The following is a 21,609-nucleotide window of genomic DNA, read 5'->3' on the forward strand; positions in this document are numbered from 1 at the left end:
AAACTCTTGGAAACAGAAAATAAAAAAAAGCGAAAATGAAAAAAACACCGGCATTTGAATAGAATTTCAACAGCACAACTAAAAAAATCTCTGGTCCTTTTATTAAGAAAATTACACTGAATTATAACACATCGGTCTTTATTTGGTACATGAGATTAGACAAAATAAAAATTAATAAGATAAGGTAGCGTTCTGTTTGTTAGACAAGATAATAATACCACATGATATTGATTAAGTTAAATTGAGTTGTCTGAATTAATAATTACTATGAGATACATTTAAAATGTTGTTAATTGTTAAATTTTTTACGGAACCGTTAGATATTGACGAAAATAGACTGTTTCAGACCCAAAACTATCACACAACAATGATAACTGTTTCGTGAAGAATGATATTCGGAAAAAGAGCTCACACAAGTTTATCTAACGTTCTAATTTCGTAAGAATCAAGCGTGCGCCATGTTCCGGTTGCAGGGTTATGACCACACGAGGCGCATGCGAGTAAGAAGGCGACAACCGGAACGAGTATGATAGACCCTTGATCTATCGGACTCGAGCAGCAACGATTTATAAGGAAACGAAGAACAAGATAAACCCTAGTTGAGGTGCTAGGGGGCGATTTCCGCCAGAACCGGAATGAGAACAAGTTTTAACTTTATTTCTCAATGAATCAAAATACTAGAGAATTCTATAATTTATAGAATTCTAAACTCTAAACCTATCTTGCTAGTCAAGCAAAATAATTAAAATAAAAGATTACAAAAGATATGGAAATTAACTAACTAAAATAAAAGATACTAAATCAAATAAGATAAAGATACTGGAGATGATTTTCAGCGAGATTCACTAAATCGAAGACCCTATCAACTCTCCCGCCGTTGAAAACCACCTTGCCCTCAAGGTGGGTCATGAATTAAGAACACGAGTGTCTTGTCCAAGGTGGAAATACTCTCAAAATCTCCAGGGTCAAAAATACGAACTCCTTTCATCGCACCAAAGCAAAGAGTTTCATGCCCCTGTCTCGTACGAGTCGTAGCGAATGTTGAAGCAGGAAAGAAAGGCGACGATACCCGCTCCTCTAGAAACATCAAACTCTCCATGAAGAACTTCATCGCCAGCGACATCAAGTTCTTCTCAAGGAAAACATCTGTCAAGCACATGGGCTTAACATCCGTGCTCGGTGATTCAACAGCATGATCCTCAAAGAATGCATTCACAACCTTAGATGAGTGTTCGGCAGCACTAGTAGGGACCTTAGATGTATGTCGTCGTGGATTGACCGGAATCTGACTTGCCCAAACTGTCTCACCCTCGACGTATGGTGTCCGTTGCTTACTCATTGGTTCTTGGCTCATGTGGGCAGCATCATCACCACCACTTGAGTCATCGAAGCAAGGAAATTTCTGCTTCTGAAGCAGACTAGGATTACCACCGTCCCCTACAATTATTGGAGCTCGCTTCACCATGCCGACTGATGTTCGGCACTCGAGAATATCATCATGCTCTCTGGAATCTGTAGAACCTTCTCCACTGTCATTCATCTCCTTCAGACTGTAGCCGGAGCAAGGCTTCCTTTTATAAAGGATCTCAGCTCGAACGACGTTGGCAGTGGAAGAAACTGCCGGTGACGGAGCCTCTGCCCAAGGTAGCGGGTCGGAAGTGGCAGTGTGAGGCTTCCGAACAGGACCGACATTGTCTGCACACGGATCAGGGTCAAATTGCTGCTTGACTGCCAACAGAAAATCATCCCAGCATTTTCCGGCATTATTATCCATCCAGTATGCCCTCCAATCCGACGCCGGGTGATCGAACAAGTATTTTGTAAGGTATAGACGATCAGATAGAGGCGTGTAACGTTGGTTGTAATATATCTGCATATTCTTAATCCACTCGACAGCATTCTGTCCGTTGAAACGAGGAGGATCGACTCTCAGGAGTGGCAAGGGCTCGGCCTTGAATCCCAGCGGCGGGTGTGTGATTGACGGAGGAAGTATCCAACACCGCGGAGGCTCTGCGACTGGCTGCTGGTCCGGCGGCCGAGTATGCCACGACGAATGTGGAGGTGAGCGCTCGTCAAGGCTGTCCGGAGGCTCCTCGGTCAGTGTATGACGTCTGAAATTGGCTAGAAATTCGCCACGAGCAGCAACCAGTTGGCGCAAGTCCACGAGGATCTCACGGAGAGCATGTTGTTGTAAAGATTCCTGGAGAAAAGCCATGGAAACAAGTGGTGGCTGCGTGGCTATGATGATTGGAGTATGGATTGAGATTGTGAGGATTTTGTCGTGAGTCGTGAGTTTTGAGAGATTTGGATGGAGGAAGAGTAAACAATGGAAGCACCAGTTGATAGACCCTTGATCTATCGGACTCGAGCAGCAACGATTTATAAGGAAACGAAGAACAAGATAAACCCTAGTTGAGGTGCTAGGGGGCGATTTCCGCCAGAACCGGAATGAGAACAAGTTTTAACTTTATTTCTCAATGAATCAAAATACTAGAGAATTCTATAATTTATAGAATTCTAAACTCTAAACCTATCTTGCTAGTCAAGCAAAATAATTAAAATAAAAGATTACAAAAGATATGGAAATTAACTAACTAAAATAAAAGATACTAAATCAAATAAGATAAAGATACTGGAGATGATTTTCAGCGAGATTCACTAAATCGAAGACCCTATCAGAGTAACGCTGCAGAATCATCGCGATCGCCATCTTAGCTTCCAACATAGCGAAGTTCTGGCCAATGCATATCCTCGGCCCCCACCCAAAAGGAAAATACGCTGCCTGCTCCTCCCGCGCACCCGCCTTGGACACGCCATCCCCAAACCTCTCCGGCTTGAACTCCTTCGCATCATCCCCCCAAATCCTGGGGTCCTGATGCAACATAATCACCGGAAACATGAGCTCCACTCCGGCCGGGAGCCTCACCTTCTCCCCCACCGTGATCTCCTTTTGAATGCAACGACTTAGCATGGCTGCCGGCGGATACAGCCTCAGCACCTCGTGCAAGATCATGGTCACCTACATATGATGAAACAACAAACCCTAATTGGGATCTAAAACCCTAATTTGAATTTTTCAAACACTTACAATTTTGAGGTTGTTTAGTTGTTTATAGTCTGGTTTGCCTCTCCCGAAGGCTTGAAGAACCTCGTCTCTTGCACGGCCTTGCCAGTCGTCATGGTTGCTTAAAAGGATCATTGTCCATACCAGCAGGGTCGCAGTGGTCTCGTGGCCGGCAAAGTAGAAGATTTTGCACTCTTCGATCACTTCGTTGATGCTCATTCCGAACTCGTTTCCTTGTTTCATTTCCTTTGAATTGGATTGCAATAGTAATCCCAACAAGTCATGGTGATCTTCCCCGGATTCGGTTGCTTTCATTCTTTTGTTGATGATTCCTAGCACTAATGATTCAATTTCCTTCCTATTTTGTTTCACCTTCATATTAACTTTTGTGGGTAAGAACCTGCAGAAAATTTGTATAAGAAGAACATAGTATGTAAGAAGAAGAGACTTAGGCCATTGAAATATGTTGTTTTTTTTTGCTAAAAATGGATATTGATGACGTGTAATAGGACTAACTAAACATGACCATCAATCACTTGTAGTATGACGGGGGAGTATAATTAAGGTTGAAAATTACGTAATTCCAATCCCAAATTTATTTAATTAAATAAAAAACTCCAACATAACTTTTTCTTTTTAATTACTCCCTTCGTCCCAACTTAAGTTACGCATATTCATTTATAGGATGTCTCTCAACCTATGGAGACACTTTCTACTATATTCACGTGCGACACCGATTAACTATCACTTGCCAAGGCGAGGCGCGTTGCACGTGCCTGTGTAGTTTCTACACAGCACTGCATGCGCGTAAAACGCTTCACGCGCATGCATAAGACGCAGTGATGCATGTGCAAGCGTAGTGTAAAATAAGGTGCACGCCGTTAAAGATGTCCTTATACATGAATGACCTCGCACCTGTATCCCGGGATGTTAACTGATCGATCCGCTCCTACGCTACACATGGCTTGTTCGCTTTGTAGATGCGATATCTTCCTCCCTTCCTCGTAGCTACTCCCAAACGCAGTTCTTGAAATCACGTCACTCGTCATTGTATGAAGATGGGGCCAAACATCCACTTCACCACATCCTTCATTTCCCATAATCTCATCCCATTTGCTCAACATTTCACCACAGCTCAAGTAAAACGATGGAACCAAATGCTGCTTGCATCAAACCAATAAAAACAAACAAAAAAATTCAGACAAAATGGTGTAGTTCTTGTTTCATCACACAATAAAGAGTACCACCACCTTTAACTTGTCGACATGGAATGCCGGATTAATGAGCTTTCTGTGCTTGCTCCATTTGTCAGCCTCGAGCGACACCAGCCCTCTTGCAATCAGTCTTTTAACTGGTAGGCTATGAGGTTTCTGGAAAACATAATTCTTGGACATGATCTCTCGAAATAGTTCAGGATCCGAGATGACTACTGCGGGTCTTGGCCCAAACCAGACAAAGCATTTCTCACCTGCATACAAAAACAATCTTAAGACTATTCAAAGAAATGAGACTATAAATTTAGTATTTCACTCAAACCTCAAATCTTACGATAACACAGTACTTCATTATGTACCATAAATTATATCACAACTCAATTTTTTTCAATTTAATTATCCTACAATACTATATTTTTTTTTGTTTGTAAATTAAAAACAATTAACTAAAAGATGAGAGTACATAATCATAACTCCTAAAATCACGTTAACAAAATACTGAAAATTACTTTTTAATTCCTGAAATGAGATTTTAGAGGGAAATTAGAAATGAAGATGAACGGTAAATGTCAGATTTTGTTGGTGTTGTATTTATAGAAAAAAAAACTAAATAAATATAAGAATATAGAAAATTTTAAATTTAAAATAAAGGTTGCGTTACAGTTCTACGAACCGTAACGCAACCACTGGCGAGGCTGAACTGTAACACAACCACTGGCGAGGCTGGGGCCAGACAGCGCTCACATCCGGCACCCGCCTCGCACTGCATAACTAACGATACCACAGCCTCTTTGCATACGTTGCTAATGCTCTTAGATGAGAAGAAAATGAAACGCATACCGTATTTTTGTACAGCTTTGTGGTAGACGGGGCTTGCTCTTGGAAAAATATCGTTGGAGAAGTTGATGGGCTTGGACATGGCTTCTCTCGTAGCTCCCTTTATATCTGCTGAGTCTCCATGGAAAAGCTTGTAAGAGTTTCCATGGAAACCTTGCTGTCTAAGGAATATCTCCAGCTTCTTTGGCCTAATCCATATCCAAGTCAAGAATTTCGAGGTGACATATACTAGAGCTACAATTGCGCTAGAGAGTGCCAATGAACATGTGAAATTATCCATTGCTAGTTTTGTCAATGAAAGAGTAGTGTGGTATTAATCCATAGATATGGCAATATATATATAAGAGAAAGATAAGTGCGACGATGTTGAGATATTCACATATGAAGTTAAAACAAAAAAAGGTAATACTCAGTCCAAGGTTAATTGATTAGTATCTCATGTTAATTGACTAATTTTTTGACAAAAATCGCTCTGTTATCTTTTCTATTTTATTCTTTCTTTTGTTTATTTCAATTTAACTCATTCAAAAGAACTACCTCGGTCAACCTAGGACGAAGGGAATAACATCTAACGTGTTATCAGAGCAGCATGCCCCATCAGAGGTGATGCGACATGGGTGATCAAGTTCGATTTTACCTAAATACAAAGGACGGCGAGGACACGTGTAGGATGTAGCATAGGATGCAGCAGTGAAGAGATTTAGGATCTAGCAGTTCTAGCCTATCACCTTCTCCCACAGCTAAAAAGTACTAGGAAAGAAAGCTTTTACTATGTTGTCTACTTCAGTGGTCTTTTTTCATGAGTTATATTTCTTTTGTCCATAAGATTTGTGATTGTGACATGCAAGATTTTCCTTAATTGAGTTGGAACAAATCTTGACATTGGATTTTGGGTCATATTTTACTTACCACATCTAAAAAGTACTAGGAAAGAAGGTTTTTACTATGTTGTCTACTTTAGTGGTCTTTTTCATGAGTTATATTTCTTTTGTACATAAGATTTGTGATTGTGACATGCAAGATTTTCCTTAATTTAGTTGGAACAAATCTTGACATTGGATTTTGGGGTCATATTTTACTTACCATAGCTAAAAAGTACTAGGAAATAAAGCTTTTACTATGTTGTCTACTTTGGTGGTCTTTTTCATGAGTTAGATTTCTTTTGTCCATAAGATTTGTGATTGTGACATGCAAGATTTTCCTTAATTTAGTTGGAACAAATCTTGACATTGGATTTTGGGGTCATATTTTACTTACGATGATATTCATTAATTTTGTTTTGTCGTTGGTAAAGATGGAAAACTAGTATGGCATGCATGATTTAAGCACATATTTTCATTTCTCTCTATTAATATGATAATAGTTATATTGGTAAAGCGTTTTTCCTCCAATTAATAGATCTTGGGTATTAATCGACACGGCTGTAATTATGTTCGATGAGAAACCGCTATAGAAGAATCCAAGCCCAACCAAGATTAACATAGGCCCAAAATTTAATTGAAGCGCATTGAAGGTGATTACTCACTTAGATGGTTATCGGCTAACAATGTGCGATTTTTTATCGTATATTACGGTACTCCACAATTACTACTGTACATATGAAAATTAATATTGTTATCTCAACGAATCTTTCTTTGTGGTATCATACCGTTCCAAAAATCAATGTATATAAAAAATTCAATATTTTCAATATTTTTCATTAAAGTCTGATATACATACGTATACAAATATTTCTTTATTTTTTCCCACCCTAATAGTGACTGATCTGAAATATGAATACATATAATTGTGATTTCATTCATCAATACACAATTGTTTTATTCATTGGTACAAATCAGTATTCAAAAGTAGTAAGTACTCATTACAGCCATATATGACCAACACATGCTACAATGACAAACTCAACCTCAAATCTTAGTAAGAATCAAGTGAGCTCCATGCTGAGGCTGGAGGCTCACGACCGTAAGAGGAGCGTGCAAATACGAAGGCGACAGCCGGAACGAATAGTTCTGCAGTATGGTAGCCATCGTCATCTTCGTCTGCAGCAGCGCGAAATTCTGCGCGATGCAACCCCTCGGCCCCCACCCGAATGGCAAGTAGGTGAGCTGGCCCTTTGTCGCCCCTGACACGCCCTGTGCAAACCTCTCCGGATTGAACTCTTTCGCGTCAGGTCCCCACGTCTCAACATCATGATGCAGTAGTAGCACCGGCAGCATTAGCTGCACCCCGGCCGGTATGGTCACCTTCCCTGACGCGCCAGCCTTATCAGTGTGGCGCGCTAGCATCACTATCGGCGGGTACAGCCTCAGAACCTCGTGCAAGATCATGCCCAACTGCACGCCTCTCGATATTAGAGACTATTCAACATATATATATACTGTATGTTCACAAAAAATAATCCTATTTTTTTATTTTTGTTCGTGAAAAAAATTAATCTTTTTCTGTTTTTGGTAATATGACCAACCACATTTTTATAACCTACTTTCCCAATTTTAATCAATAATCACATTTTTCTGTTTCTTACTTTACCAATTTTGATTTAATTCTGTGTTCTGGAATCATAAACAAAACGAGGATGGTGTTCACGAATGCAGGGCATATAAGGTATGCGGTATAACATTTTTTGATAAGTACTCACAATTTTGAGGTGGTTAAGCTCTTGATAGTCGGGTTTCCTCATCCCGAAAGCTTGCAAAACCTCGTCCCTGGCACGGGTTTGCCAGTCCTGGTTCTTGCTGAGTAGAATCATTGTCCAGGAGAGGAGAGCGGCCGAGGTGTCCTGGCCGGCGAAGAAGAAATTCTTGCACTCTTCCATCACATCCTTCATGTTCAACCCGGACTTGGTTCCGTGTTCTTGCATTTCTTTTGCATTCGATTCCAATAGTATTCCCAACAAGTCGCCTTCTTCTTCACTTTTGCCGGCTTCTTCTTCCATTCTTTTGCTGATAATGCTCTGAAATATCGATTCGATTTCTTCAGTGAGTTGCTTCAGCCTCCTGTTTGCTTTCGTCGGCATGTACCTGTAGAAGTTCGTTATTATTTAAATACAGTCTCATTTGTGAACAGTACGAGTTTTAATGAGCAGTTGTTAAAATATGAGAGAGAAAGAGAAAATGTGGTGAGAAAATTCTCATAAATAAAAATGAGACTAATTTTTTGTAGACAAATCATAATGGAAAAATGACACTATTTTTGTGGACGGCATACCTCCATCCAGGAAGGTAGAGAGAGCGATTAGCTTGCAAGATGCATGCAGCTTGCTGTTTTTGGAGGCGGGCGATCTTCTCTCCTTCGTCGTTGCTAATTCCAAAAGCAGCGCGCGAAACCACATCGGCCGTCATTGCCTGAAGATAAGGCCATACGTCCAACTCTATCGATCCATCGATCCTTGGGATTTTGTCCCATTTTCTCAGCATAATACTGCAGCTCATGTGAAATGATCCCACCATATTCTGCTCATGTACATAACAATTAATTGTTGTCATGACTAAAAATTAATGTTCAAAAATAAAAATAATTCAATTTCCTTAGCCAAAACCCATATAGAAGAATGAAACCCTAGCTTGGACCCACTCACCTTGAGTTTTTGGACATGGAAGGCTGGATTGATCAATTTTCTATGCTTGGTCCATTCATCTTGCTCAAGCATCACCAGTCCCCTCCCAAGCATCTTATTCAATGGGCTAGTTGGCATCTTCACGAAGATATAATTCTTCATCAAAACCTCTCTTACAGATTCAGGGTCCGAGAGTATCAGTGCCGGCCTTGGTCCGAACCACACAAAGCTTTTCTTACCTGCCAAGATTTTACAGTGTTATTTTGTAAGTTAAAATAACAAAAATATAATTATTTTATTTTAGAAAATGTGTCAATCTGAGTGAGACGCGTGTTACCATGGTTCTTGAAAGCCGCGTAGAAGATAGGGTAAACCCTAGACACGATATCATTGGAGAATTCCATGGATTGGTTCTCTGCATTTTTTATGATGGCGGCCGAGTCTTTGAGGTCTCCGGTCATCAGCCGGTAAGGGTTTCCAGCGAAGCCCTGGCGGCGGAGGTGGTTTTCGAGGCTTTTGGGGGTGAACCATACCCAGTTCAAGAATTTCCAAACGTACAAGAGTGAGATAAGAGCACAAGAAATCAAGAGAGAGCATGTGAAATGCTCCATATTTTAGGGTGGATTGGTTATGATATGAGGAAAAGAGAAGTCCATTAGCTACATTTATAGATGTTAGAGTTGTAACTGAAGCTTTTATCCTTCAATTAAATATAATTCTTTATCCAATAGTGGATCACATGTTAATTAATTACACCTACGATATACAAGGAATAAAGTGTTTGCGATACGAATTTAAATAGAAGTGGTTGGTATATACTACAAGATTGTGATCGATTGCCATGACTAATATCATTAGACTATCCATCTAGGATTAAGTTGTGGGATTATTTTAGTTGGAGGGGGAGGCTAGGACTAATTATCATGAGACTATCCATCTAGGATTAAGTTGAAGGTTCAATCTTATGAACCAAACATGATACATATTTAATCATGCGATTTAATCTTGCCAACCGAACACCCCCTAAATGGATAAAAAAAATCCGTGTTATAGGGGTAACGGCGGACACAAGTGAATGGGGTTTTTTAATTTTACTTTTATTGTTAATTTTATCGGAACCGTATAAAATCTTATCTGCGTCTATGTTTTCGCTCTAAAAACTAGGGATGTCAATGTAGCCCGTAACCCGTGGGCTGGCCCGAATAGCCCGCCAAATTTATAGGGTTAGGGTTGGAAATTTCTAGCCCGATAAAATCAAAACCCGATTAGCCTTCACCCGATTAACCCGCAACCCATTAGGGCCAGACCCGAAAAACCGATGGGCTGGCCCGAAAACCCGATAAAAAAATAACTTTCAATTTTATATTAAATATACAAATTATATATTGAATTTTTATTAATATAATAATTGATAAATAAATTAAAAACTTCAAATTCACAAAAAAATATTTAAATTTCTAAAACATGTATTAAAATTCTACGAAATATCTCAAATATTAGTATTTGATCATGTTTATGATTGAGTTTAAGCATATATCTCAAATATATCATAATTAAATGTTTTACATTGTATGAATATTAATAATTTTAATCATTATTTATTGGATTGATCGCATGTTAATATTATCGGTAGCAACCCGATTAACCCGCTGGGCTAGCCCGAAACCCGAGCTTTTAGGGTCAGGGCTGAGCTTTTATAACCCGAAAGAAATCACAACCCGATTAGCCCGCACCCGATTGACCCGCAACCCGAGTAGGGTTGGTCCGAAACCCGACGGGCCGGCCCGATTGACATCCCTACTAAAAACACTAAGGGCTTGTGCGGTTTGCTGTATTGATACGACAAGTTACAATAGTTGAACGCTTAACACAAGTTTCCGCAAAGGAATACAACTATACCCACAAAATAAGATGATTTCTGGTTTTTTTTCTATTTTTTTACAATGAAAATTTGATTTAATAAGCAAAAGATGATTTCTAAGTAAAAATAATACACCCATTAAAGCTGAAATAAATTTATCAATAATTCGTATTTTGAATAATGAAAGTCATTCAAGTAGTACCATTTTTTAAATCCAATGAAGTTTTTCAATAAAACAAATGAAATTTTTTTAAATCAATGGAAAACTTTTCTTAAATAAGCCAAAAATAATATAACTATCAAAACTTTACTATATCTAAAACCTTACATTTTAAATACTACTAAGAGAATGGATGTACAGTATCTCCAGCTCAACACTGAGCTAGCTCGAGAGATAGATAAGAAAGAATCATTTTATTGTTGCACATGAAAGGAAATGTAACTGACTAAATGTAATACTCCCTTTACATGACACATGAAGAATAATCTGATTCAAATTTTACAACTCTTTGTCTAATTTATATCCACTCAAGAATCCATCTTTAAACAAACATCAACTCTCGTGTTTCTCTTCTATATTTTCCATACAAAATCGAAGCTAAAGAAGAACGGTTAATTGGGTTCCAACTAATATATCCATATGATATAGATAAATCAAATTATAAAAATTAAAATTAATTAATACCCCTTATCCAAAAAATTTAATTATGTAATCAACTTTATATACTGTTTTTTTTCTATTTTTCTGATTATTTGTAATTTTAAATATGTGTTCAAGAATGTGCATTAAAAAATCAATTATAATCTTAAATAAAAAGTGTAATAATAAGCTTTGGATTATAAAATACTAGATGCTATTCCCTCCGTCCCTGAAAGTTTGTCCCATTTTTCCATTTTCGACCATCCTACAAAGTTTGTCCCATTTAATTTTTTACCATTTTTTGTAGTGGACCTCATATTCCACTAACTAATTCATACTCACATTTTATTATAAACTAATGTATAAAAGTAGGTATCACATTCCACTAACTTTTTCAACTCACTTTTCATTACATCTCTTAAAACCCGTGCCGAGTCAAAGTGGGACAATATTTGGGGGACGGAGGGAGTAATAGAATCGGAAGAAAATTTTCAAAATTAATAAAAAAAATAAGAAATTACAAATTGATCATTATTATGGTAAAGACCAATATATTTGTAATTTACATTGTTATTTATTTTAGGAAAGATTGCCAAAAAAAATCATCCAGTTTTATCCAAATTCGTGTGCAACCACTTTTCTTATACATGATCTACTCCCTATGGATAACCAATCTTATCTTGTGTGAATCCCTTTGTTAGCTTAAATGCAGGATGATAAAGCTTCAGTTACAACTCCATCATCTATAAGTAACTAATCAAACCTCTACCTTTCTCATTATCCAAAACTCAAAATATGGAGCTTTGCACATGCTCTCTCTTGATTTCTTATGCTCTTATCTCACTCTTGTATGTTTGGAATTCTTGAACTGGGTTTGGTTCACCCCCAAAAGCCTCGAAAACCACCTCCGCCGCCAGGGCTTCGCTGGAAACCCTTACCGGCTGATGACCGGAGACCTCAAAGACTCGGCCGCCATCATAAAAAATGCAGAGAACCAATCCATGGAATTCTCCAATGATATCGTGTCTAGGGTTTACCCTATCTTCTACGCGGCTTTCAAGAACCATGGTAACACGCGTCTCACTCAGATTGACACATTTTCTAAAATAAAATAATTATATTTTTGTTATTTTAACTTACAAAATAACACTGTAAAATCTTGGCAGGTAAGAAAAGCTTTGTGTGGTTCGGACCAAGGCCGGCACTGATACTCTCGGACCCTGAATCTGTAAGAGAGGTTTTGATGAAGAATTATATCTTCGTGAAGATGCCAACTAGCCCATTGAATAAGATGCTTGGGAGGGGACTGGTGATGCTTGAGCAAGATGAATGGACCAAGCATAGAAAATTGATCAATCCAGCCTTCCATGTCCAAAAACTCAAGGTGAGTGGGTCCAAGCTAGGGTTTCATTCTTCTATATGGGTTTTGGCTAAGGAAATTGAATTATTTTTATTTTTGAACATTAATTTTTAGTCATGACAACAATTAATTGTTATGTACATGAGCAGAATATGGTGGGATCATTTCACATGAGCTGCAGTATTATGCTGAGAAAATGGGACAAAATCCCAAGGATCGATGGATCGATAGAGTTGGACGTATGGCCTTATCTTCAGGCAATGACGGCCGATGTGGTTTCGCGCGCTGCTTTTGGAATTAGCAACGACGAAGGAGAGAAGATCGCCCGCCTCCAAAAACAGCAAGCTGCATGCATCTTGCAAGCTAATCGCTCTCTCTACCTTCCTGGATGGAGGTATGCCGTCCACAAAAATAGTGTCATTTTTCCATTATGATTTGTCTACAAAAATTAGTCTCATTTTTATTTATGAGAATTTTCTCACCACATTTTCTCTTTCTCTCTTATATTTTAACAACTGCTCATTAAAACTCGTACTGTTCACAAATGAGACTGTATTTAAATAATAACGAACTTCTACAGGTACATGCCGACGAAAGCAAACAGGAGGCTGAAGCAACTCACTGAAGAAATCGAATCGATATTTCAGAGCATTATCAGCAAAAGAATGGAAGAAGAAGCCGGCAAAAGTGAAGAAGAAGGCGACTTGTTGGGAATACTATTGGAATCGAATGCAAAAGAAATGCAAGAACACGGAACCAAGTCCGGGTTGAACATGAAGGATGTGATGGAAGAGTGCAAGAATTTCTTCTTCGCCGGCCAGGACACCTCGGCCGCTCTCCTCTCCTGGACAATGATTCTACTCAGCAAGAACCAGGACTGGCAAACCCGCGCCAGGGACGAGGTCCTGCAAGCTTTCGGGACGAGGAAACCCGACTATCAAGAGCTTAACCACCTCAAAATTGTGAGTACTTATCGAAAAATGTTATATCACATACCTTACATGCTCTGCATTCGTGAACACCATCCTCGTTTTGTTCATGATTCCAGAACACATAATTAAATTAAAATTGGTAAAGTAGTAAACAGAAAAAGGTGATTATTAATTAAAATTGATAAAGTAGGTTATAAAAAATGTGGTTGGTCATATTACCAAAAATAGAAAAAGATTAATTTTTGTCTATGAACAAAAATAAAAAAAAATAAGATTAATTTTTGTGAAAAGACAGTATATATACATGTTGAATAGTCTCTAATATCGAGAGGTGTGCAGTTGGGCTTGATCTTGCACGAGGTTCTGAGGCTGTACCCGCCGATAGTGATGCTGGCGCGTCAAGGAAGGTGACCATACCGGCCGAGGTGCAGCTAATGCTGCCGGTGCTACTACTACATCATGATGTTGAGACGTGGGGACCTGACGCGAAAGAGTTCAATCCAGAGAGGTTTGCGCAGGGCGTGTCGGGGGCGACAAAAGGCCAGCTCACCTACTTGCCATTCGGGTGGGGGCCGAGGGGTTGCATCCCGTGTAAGCCATATTTCTATGCTTTAATGATTTCGATAATGAAATCTAATTCTAGATTTGAATTAATTCAACCATAACATTTATACTATAAAGTGGAGATAAAATCACCAACCTCCATCCATGCTTTCTTCATTTGATGTAGAGGTTGAATCCACCATTTGATGTTTATTCTGTCTTTCGACTGAAATCTCTAATTGATGTTATCCCCTCTTTGACCTCAAGCCTTTAATGATTCTTTTGATGGATAAAGAATCAAGACCGAAAATATATATGTGAATACGCACTACAACTATTTTTGCGTATTCGTGTATTCCTTTTCTATATGTATGCAAAACAAACTTTAGTGCATGTATTTTACCATCATGCATGTGTTTTTCATATATCATGAAATATTGAAAATCGTGTGTGTATATATAGACATCACCACGGCATTCCTCAAAAGGACGTGTCTCTTTAATTTGTTAAACAAATGAATAGACACACCTTTTCAATTATGGAAGTTACTAAAGGAATTAACCACTTCCATAATCCTAATTAACTGCCACTTAACCAACTTTATTTGCACCATATAATTTGAATTCACGTCACACATATAGTATATATGTACAATCATTACTTTATTATATATATACATATAATAAGATCTTTCGTACATATATATATATATATATATATTAATGAACCATTCATATATACTTATATATAATTATGATATATAATATCATAATATACTTATTTCAGAGGTAAGAGCGGAGGGTTATCAATACACCCGATTCTAATTCTTTAATCGAAACCGATCCATCAAGGTATCGTCTATTATATTAGAATCTATAACATTTAATATGAACTTGATCCTTATAATTAAACCGATAGACACATAGGTCATATAAGAATATAAATATTCTTACATCCCGCAGAATTTCGCGTTGCTGCAGACGAAGATGACGATGGCTACCATACTGCATAACTATTCGTTCCGGTTGTCGCCTTCGTATTTGCACGCTCCTCTTACGATCGTGAGCCTTCAGCCTCAGCATGGAGCGCCCTTGATCAGTGGCAGATCCATAAACTTCATATTAGGGGTGCGATAAATAACTACACTGGCTTGAAAATTTGAAATTGAATCGATCTTTTTCCTTTTGTTATTTCAGTTCCTTTTGTTATTTCAGTTATTTTTTTCTATGAATCACTTTATCATACACAAAAAAATAGATTATTTTTAGTGTTATTGATTGAAATTTTTTTACTATTTGAAATTGAATTTCTTAAATATTTGTATAAAAAAATTTAGAAAATATTTTAAATATTTAAACTAAAATAAAATGCCTACGGTGAAATATCAAATATGAGCATAATTAGAAATAGAAATCATAATTAATAAAGAGTTTATCAAATCATAATGCTTTATTGTGAATAATAAATTTTATATTTAATCAAACATTACTTAGAAACCTAAATTGTACTACTACTAAATGATAGAAAAAATAGAACATATAAGAGAAAAACAGAAAATGGTCCTGGGGGAGTTTGATCCTAGGTTGAGATGCTATGACAAATGAGCATTTTACCACTAGGCTACATTCGTACCCCTTTGTTCTTTGGTAGATCCGCCAGTGCCCTTATTCTTACTAAGATTTTAAGCTCAGTTTGTCTTTGTAAATTGTTTGTTTCTTGAGTCATCTATATATGTTGTGGTGAGTACATATTGCATTTTAAAGATTTTCAATAATTGTACAAAAATGTAGATAAATGAAAGATTGAAATATGTGTCGTATGCACGTGTCCTTTTAATCAAGTCATTTATATATATTCTCATTTTCAAAAAATACTAGTATGAATTCGCATATAACGAATATTGATGTCGATTCCACGAGAAACGGTAGTATCCATTACTTATTGTAGCACAATTTGGCGATGCCGCTACACTCTAATTTTAGGGGTGAGAGAATTGTCACATGTAATATAACCTTTACTTAAGTTAGGGTGGGAACAAAAGTGGCAAATAAATATGAACACGAAAACAATAAGTACGAATAATAAATTTCAGAAGTAAAACAAACTAAAATTTGACTTCCTAATTAAATACTAGTATTCGAAGTATAACAAGAGATGAAGTACGAAAAATAAAAGAGAATAAAAAACGATGATAAATGATAATAACTAGCACTGTGTCAAGTAAAAAACAATTCTCTCTCATTAAACCTCCAAAAAGTGACTGCTAAATCGAAATGAGACAATTAAGTTGGTTGCTATACACTCTAGGAGCTATCTCCAAAAAAATAAAAATAAATGGAGAGGTAAAGAAAAATAACTATCATATTCACCTCTTTTTTATTAAATTTCGTGCTACAATGGAAAGGATATTTGACGAGGTATTATACTTTTTTTCATTTTGAGAAGGTATATTTACTTCTTCTTGATAGAAAAGGTAAAAAAATTGTTATTTTTGTTTGCCTATTTAATTTACCTTCTTTCCTTGAAGTCCATTACTTTTTAAAAAGGTATAATAATTTTTTGAGAAGGTAAATGTGAAATATACCTTCTCAATATACATTTCCCCTTTGGAGATGCTCTAAGGGTGTTCGGTTTGCAAGATTGAATCCTGAGACTAATTATATAGTGTGTCTGGTTCATCAGATTCAATCTCACAACTCATTTCTAGATAGATAATTATTGAATTATTAGTCAGAGCTAGCCCCTATGACTAAAATAGTCTCATAACTCAATCCTAAATTATATTTTGATATTATTTTATCTAGAAAACCGAACATCGCCTAAGTATATCTATAATTAAGAATCATGTCACTTTTCCTATAATCAATGGATGAGACCATTTAAGTTTAAAATTAGCTATGCACATACTCATACTCATCTTCCACTTTCAACAATGGGCCATTTAATTTGCAAAATAAATGCAAACTGTAAACAAACAAGGAAGAGCACAAATACCAACTAAAATAGTACGTACCTTGTGAAGCTAAAAGAAATCGAAACTGCTTTGAAATATTTGTTCTCTTCTTTGGGAAATATTTCGAATCAAGCACTAAGATTAATAATAATTTGACTCTCTAAGAACTTTGAAAAATAAATATAATCGAATAACAATCGAGGTAAGAAAATCTAAACAACAAGAACAAGCTTGAGGAAAAGTTTTAAACGGAAACTAGATTTTTTAGGTATTTTTCTTAGAGGATTTTCTAATTTCAATAGTAAAATATAGTAGATAATAGAATATGGAATATGAGTTATGTCTAAATATTTAGCTAACTAGGATTTTTAATGTAGCCGGATTTCGTAACTACGGGAAAAAAATCAACAACTATTTAAGTTCGAGTTCGTGGTATCTGTCAAGTTTAAAGTTTGGGGGAAAAAACAAATTCTTGAAAAATTCCCTTCTTTAATTATTGAATCATCACAACCATAGTTAACAACATAAACAAACATACAAAGCCAACACAAAAAACCAAAACATGTAACTATCACAAAATCAACCTCAAATCTTTGTAAGAAACAAGGGCGCTCCATACTGAGGTTGGAGGCTCACCACCGTATGAGGAGCGTGCAAATACGAAGGCGACAGCCGGAACGAGTAGTGCTGCAGTATGGTGGCCAGCGCCATCTTCGCCTGCAGCAGCGCGAAATTCTGCGCGATGCAAACCCTCGGCCCCCATCCGAAGGGCAAGTAGGTGAGCCGGCCCTTTGTAGCCTCCGACACGCCCTGCGCGAACCTCTCTGGATTGAACTCTTTCGCGTCTTCCCCCCATATCACCGGGTCGTGGTGCAGCAGCAGCACCGGCAGCATCAGCTGCACCCCGCCCGGTATCCTCACCTTCCCTGACGAGCCGTCCTTTTCAGTCAGCCGCGCCAGCATCACGATCGGCGGGTACAGCCTCAGAACCTCGTGCACGATCATAGTCACCTGCACGTGTCTCACAATCAATAGTCTTGTTTTTCTATTTTAGTTCGTTTACAAAAATTAGTCTTTTCTATTTTTATTAATATGATAAACTACTTTTTTTATCTCATCCTACTTTTTTTACTATTCAATTTCCAGTAATAATACGTTAATCATTTTTTCAGTCTTCAACTTTACCGATTTTAAAAATAACTTATAAAATTAACAATGTTAATAATAATTTTTTAAAGTATTAGAATTAAACTAAATGTATTATACAAAACAAAGCAGTTAACAGGATTAAAACGAGAGTGGTGCTTACATAAGATATGCAGCATAACAAAAAAATACTCACAATTTTGAGGTGGCTTAGCTCTTCATAGTCGGGTTTCCTCTTCCCGAAAGCTTCCAACACCTCGTCCCTGGCACGGGCTTGCCAATCCTGGTGCTTGCTGAGTAGAAGCATTGTCCAGACGAGGAGAGTTGCCGAGGTGTCCTGGCCGGCAAAGAAGAAGATCTTGCACTCCTCTATCACATCCTTCATGCTCATCCCGAACTTGGCTCCGTTTTCTTTCATTTCTCGGGCATTAGATTCCAATAGTACTCCCAACAAGTCGTCCGTTTCCCTGACGCCGGCTTCTTCATCCAGTCTTGCAGTGATAATGCTCCGAAATATCGATTCAATTTCTTCAGTGATATTCTTCAACCTCTTATTTTCTTTCGTCGGGAAGTACCTGCACCTCCGTCCACAAAAATAGGTCTAATGAGGAGCGGCACAGATTTTAATGTTCAATTGATAAAGATAAAAGGTTATGAGAAAGTTTTTATAAAATAGAAATGAGATTACTTAGGGACAAAATAACAATAAAAAAAAGTAAAAACTATTTTTCATGGACGAAGAGAATAATATATTTTTTCTGAGTAAATTAGGAATGCGGACCTCCATCCAGGAAAGTGGAGAGAGCGATTGGCTTGAATGATGCTCTCAGCTTGTTGTTTTTGAAGGTGGAAGATCCTCCCTCCCTGATTGTAGCTACTTCCGAAAGCAGCGCGTGCAATCACGTCGCTCGTCATCTCCGACAGATAAGGCCATACGTCCAACTCTATCGAACCACCGGTCTTTGCGAGTTCGTCCCATTTTTTCAGCATATTGGTGCAGCTCAAGTGAAATGATCCCACCATATGCTGAGCAGAGCAAGAAAATAAGACAATAAAATCTACTCCCTCCGTCCCACTGTAAGAGTCCCGGTCACTTTTACATACCCATTTTGTAAAAATCATAATAAATAGTTAAAGTGGAGAAATGGTAAAGTAATAGAGAAAATAATATAGAGAAGAGTCTTGTCTATATTATAATCTCTATTACTTTACTTTTTCTCCACTTTAACTATTTATTATGATTTTTACAAAACGGGTGTACAAAAGTGACCGAGACTCCTAAAGTGAGACAGATGGAGTATTAATTTTTGAATAAAAGTTGCTTGTTCAAAAGCAATTATTGTTATAAATGAAAATGGAAGTACTAAAAATTTTTACTATTCTTGTGAATAAAAATCACTTTGATTAAAAGTAGTTTTAGTTATTCATAAGAGAATATGTGGTTTAAAAATATTGGAAAAATAAAAATAAAAATTGAATAAGTTAGACCGGGTCGAATCTAGGTTTGGGTTGGATATGACGACACTTAAAGAGTGCACCTAAAATAATAAAAAGACTAAAGTTAAATTCATCTACAGAAAAAATCTTGTGTGATTTTTTTTGTCCAGAATGATATGTTTGATCCATATTTAACGGTACTATAAAAAAAACTTACTATTTGTATTTGACTAGATTAATGAATTAATTATAAAAGTTAAGACATAACTTGAAAAAATTATTAAAAAACAAATTAAATAGACACTCTTCTTCATTTAATTATTAATGTAAATATAATTAAGTTACCAATCTAGTCAAAATGATCGATAGTAAAACACTTTAGAAAAAATGGAAAATTTCGGAACAGCGAGAAGCTAGGGTTGCCGGTCCAGTGACAGTTCCATTCTCCTCGGAACTAGAACCGGAACCGGAATCGGAACCGGAATCGGAACTAGTGACAAGGGTAGGTAGGACGCACCTTTAGTTTCTGGAGTTGGAAGGCTGGATTGATCAATTTCCTATGCTTGGCCCATAATTCAGTCTCGAGCATCACAAGTCCCTTCCCTAGAAATGAAGTCAATGGGCTTCCTGGAATCTTCTGGAATATATAATTCTTCAACAAAATCTCTCTTACAACTTCAGGCTCTGTGATTACCAGTGCCGGCCTTGGTCCGAACCACACAAAGCTTTTCTTACCTGCCAATCAATTTTCACCATTTTCATAAATTCTCCATTGATATACAAGATATAATCGTCATTTAAATCATCAAATTTCGTCAAATTCTTGTTGGTAAGAAAGGTTAAGTAAGATGGAACATTAAAAAGGGTTCATTGATCTTATTAGTGCATATGTGTAAAACTTTGACATAAATGTATATTAATGTGACGATGTAAACAACTAAAAGCTTAAAAATTTTAAAAATAATAGCATAAATTTGATCAAATGGGACAATTGAGAATTTTGAAAAGTGTGATACAAATAAGAATTTGATCAAACTTTATGCTTTTATAGGTAATTAACTCTAATAAAAATTACAATTTAAAATTGTTCTCTATTGTGCCATGTGTATATTAAATGATGACTTTTGATGATGCTCAAATCGATGTGTTTCATTAACTAAATATTTTCTTTCTTATTATTCCGTTCATCCCAAGGAGATGTTTTTTAGCACTGCCTACTGAAATAAGTTGTACTAAGAGAATAAATAGGAGATAAAATAAAATAGATAAATAGTATAAGAGAAATTAAAATAATTATTTTTTCAAAAAGAGTCATTTAGCTTTGGATGTCCCAAAAAAAATACGATTAATTTGAAAATGATGATTAGTTTTCTATTTTAACTAAACACTATTTTAAACATCACCAAAACCATTATTTCTAAATAGAATCAAACAATTAAGAAAAGAAAAATTGAAACTTATGTATTTAATATTCTATTTTTAAATAGAATAATGAGTAGGAGAGTAAGTACCAAACTTTTGGAAAGCACTGTGGAAGACAAAATAAACCCTAGGCAAGATATCGTTGGTGAATTCCATAGATTGGGACTGGGCATTTTTGGCGAGGACGGCTATTTCTTTGAGATCTCCGGTCATCACCCGGTAAGGGTTTCCGGTGAAGCCTTGGCTGCGGAGGCGGCTTTCGATGCTTTTGGGGGTGAACCATACCCAATTCAAGATTCTCCATATGTACAAGATTGAGACGACAGCACAAGAAATCAAGACAGAGCATGTGAAAAGCTCCATCTTTGGGGTTTGAATTTGCATTGAGAGAGGAAGAGGTTGAGGTAGTAATTATAGATGGTGGAGTTGTAACTGAAGTTTTTTGTCTTGCATTAAAGTTACACTTGTACAAACTAGAGATAAGATTCATATGTTCCACCCGTCAACTATGATAGTCGGCATCGCTGGGTGCGACATGAGTTTTAATCAAAGTAATTGATGTATTATACGAGAAATATTTTCAAGTTGAAGTGGAGACAATTGGATTTATTTTATTTTATATCAAGGATAATATGTTGTGAGGG

At 36.9% G+C, this 21,609-nt stretch overlaps 3 protein-coding genes and 1 pseudogene across 5 annotated transcripts; 1 reads left to right on the forward strand and 3 right to left on the reverse strand.

Annotated features, from left to right (window-relative positions):
* Nucleotides 1-355: 355 nt before the first annotated feature.
* On the reverse strand, nucleotides 356-5,434 carry LOC121753856 (cytochrome P450 CYP72A219-like). Of its 3 annotated transcripts, none has more exons than XM_042149121.1 (6): nucleotides 5,119-5,434; nucleotides 4,315-4,532; nucleotides 3,980-4,224; nucleotides 3,089-3,464; nucleotides 2,684-3,019; nucleotides 356-527 (listed from the first exon to the last, which is right to left on the reverse strand). In XM_042149121.1, exons 1-6 carry the CDS (start codon nucleotides 5,393-5,395, stop codon nucleotides 423-425), a joined length of 1,557 nt encoding a protein of 518 aa, XP_042005055.1. In that variant the 5' UTR covers nucleotides 5,396-5,434; the 3' UTR covers nucleotides 356-422. The 3 variants fall into 3 exon arrangements, with proteins under 3 accessions (XP_042005055.1, XP_042005054.1, XP_042005056.1); XM_042149120.1 differs by having other exon boundaries at nucleotides 356-522; nucleotides 2,679-3,019; XM_042149122.1 differs by lacking the exon at nucleotides 356-527 and adding an exon at nucleotides 643-858 and having other exon boundaries at nucleotides 2,672-3,019.
* Nucleotides 5,435-6,869: 1,435 nt separating this feature from the next.
* Nucleotides 6,870-9,283, reverse strand: LOC121755101 (cytochrome P450 CYP72A219-like). The gene is made up of 5 exons (XM_042150396.1): nucleotides 9,009-9,283; nucleotides 8,693-8,910; nucleotides 8,323-8,567; nucleotides 7,754-8,135; nucleotides 6,870-7,448 (listed from the first exon to the last, which is right to left on the reverse strand). Exons 1-5 carry the CDS (start codon nucleotides 9,280-9,282, stop codon nucleotides 7,023-7,025), a joined length of 1,545 nt encoding a protein of 514 aa, XP_042006330.1. The 5' UTR covers nucleotide 9,283; the 3' UTR covers nucleotides 6,870-7,022.
* Nucleotides 9,284-11,967: 2,684 nt separating this feature from the next.
* LOC121756030 lies at nucleotides 11,968-15,143 on the forward strand (annotated as a pseudogene).
* Nucleotides 15,144-17,545: 2,402 nt separating this feature from the next.
* On the reverse strand, nucleotides 17,546-21,328 carry LOC121755229 (cytochrome P450 CYP72A219-like). Its single transcript, XM_042150508.1, has 5 exons — nucleotides 21,055-21,328; nucleotides 20,061-20,278; nucleotides 18,888-19,132; nucleotides 18,303-18,681; nucleotides 17,546-17,971 (listed from the first exon to the last, which is right to left on the reverse strand). The coding sequence occupies exons 1-5, from the start codon at nucleotides 21,326-21,328 to the stop codon at nucleotides 17,546-17,548; spliced, it is 1,542 nt and encodes a 513-aa protein (XP_042006442.1).
* Nucleotides 21,329-21,609: the final 281 nt, after the last annotated feature.

The sequence above is a fragment of the Salvia splendens genome, chromosome 11 (assembly GCF_004379255.2).
Source record: "Salvia splendens isolate huo1 chromosome 11, SspV2, whole genome shotgun sequence".
In the NCBI taxonomy this organism is placed as follows: domain Eukaryota; kingdom Viridiplantae; phylum Streptophyta; class Magnoliopsida; order Lamiales; family Lamiaceae; genus Salvia; species Salvia splendens.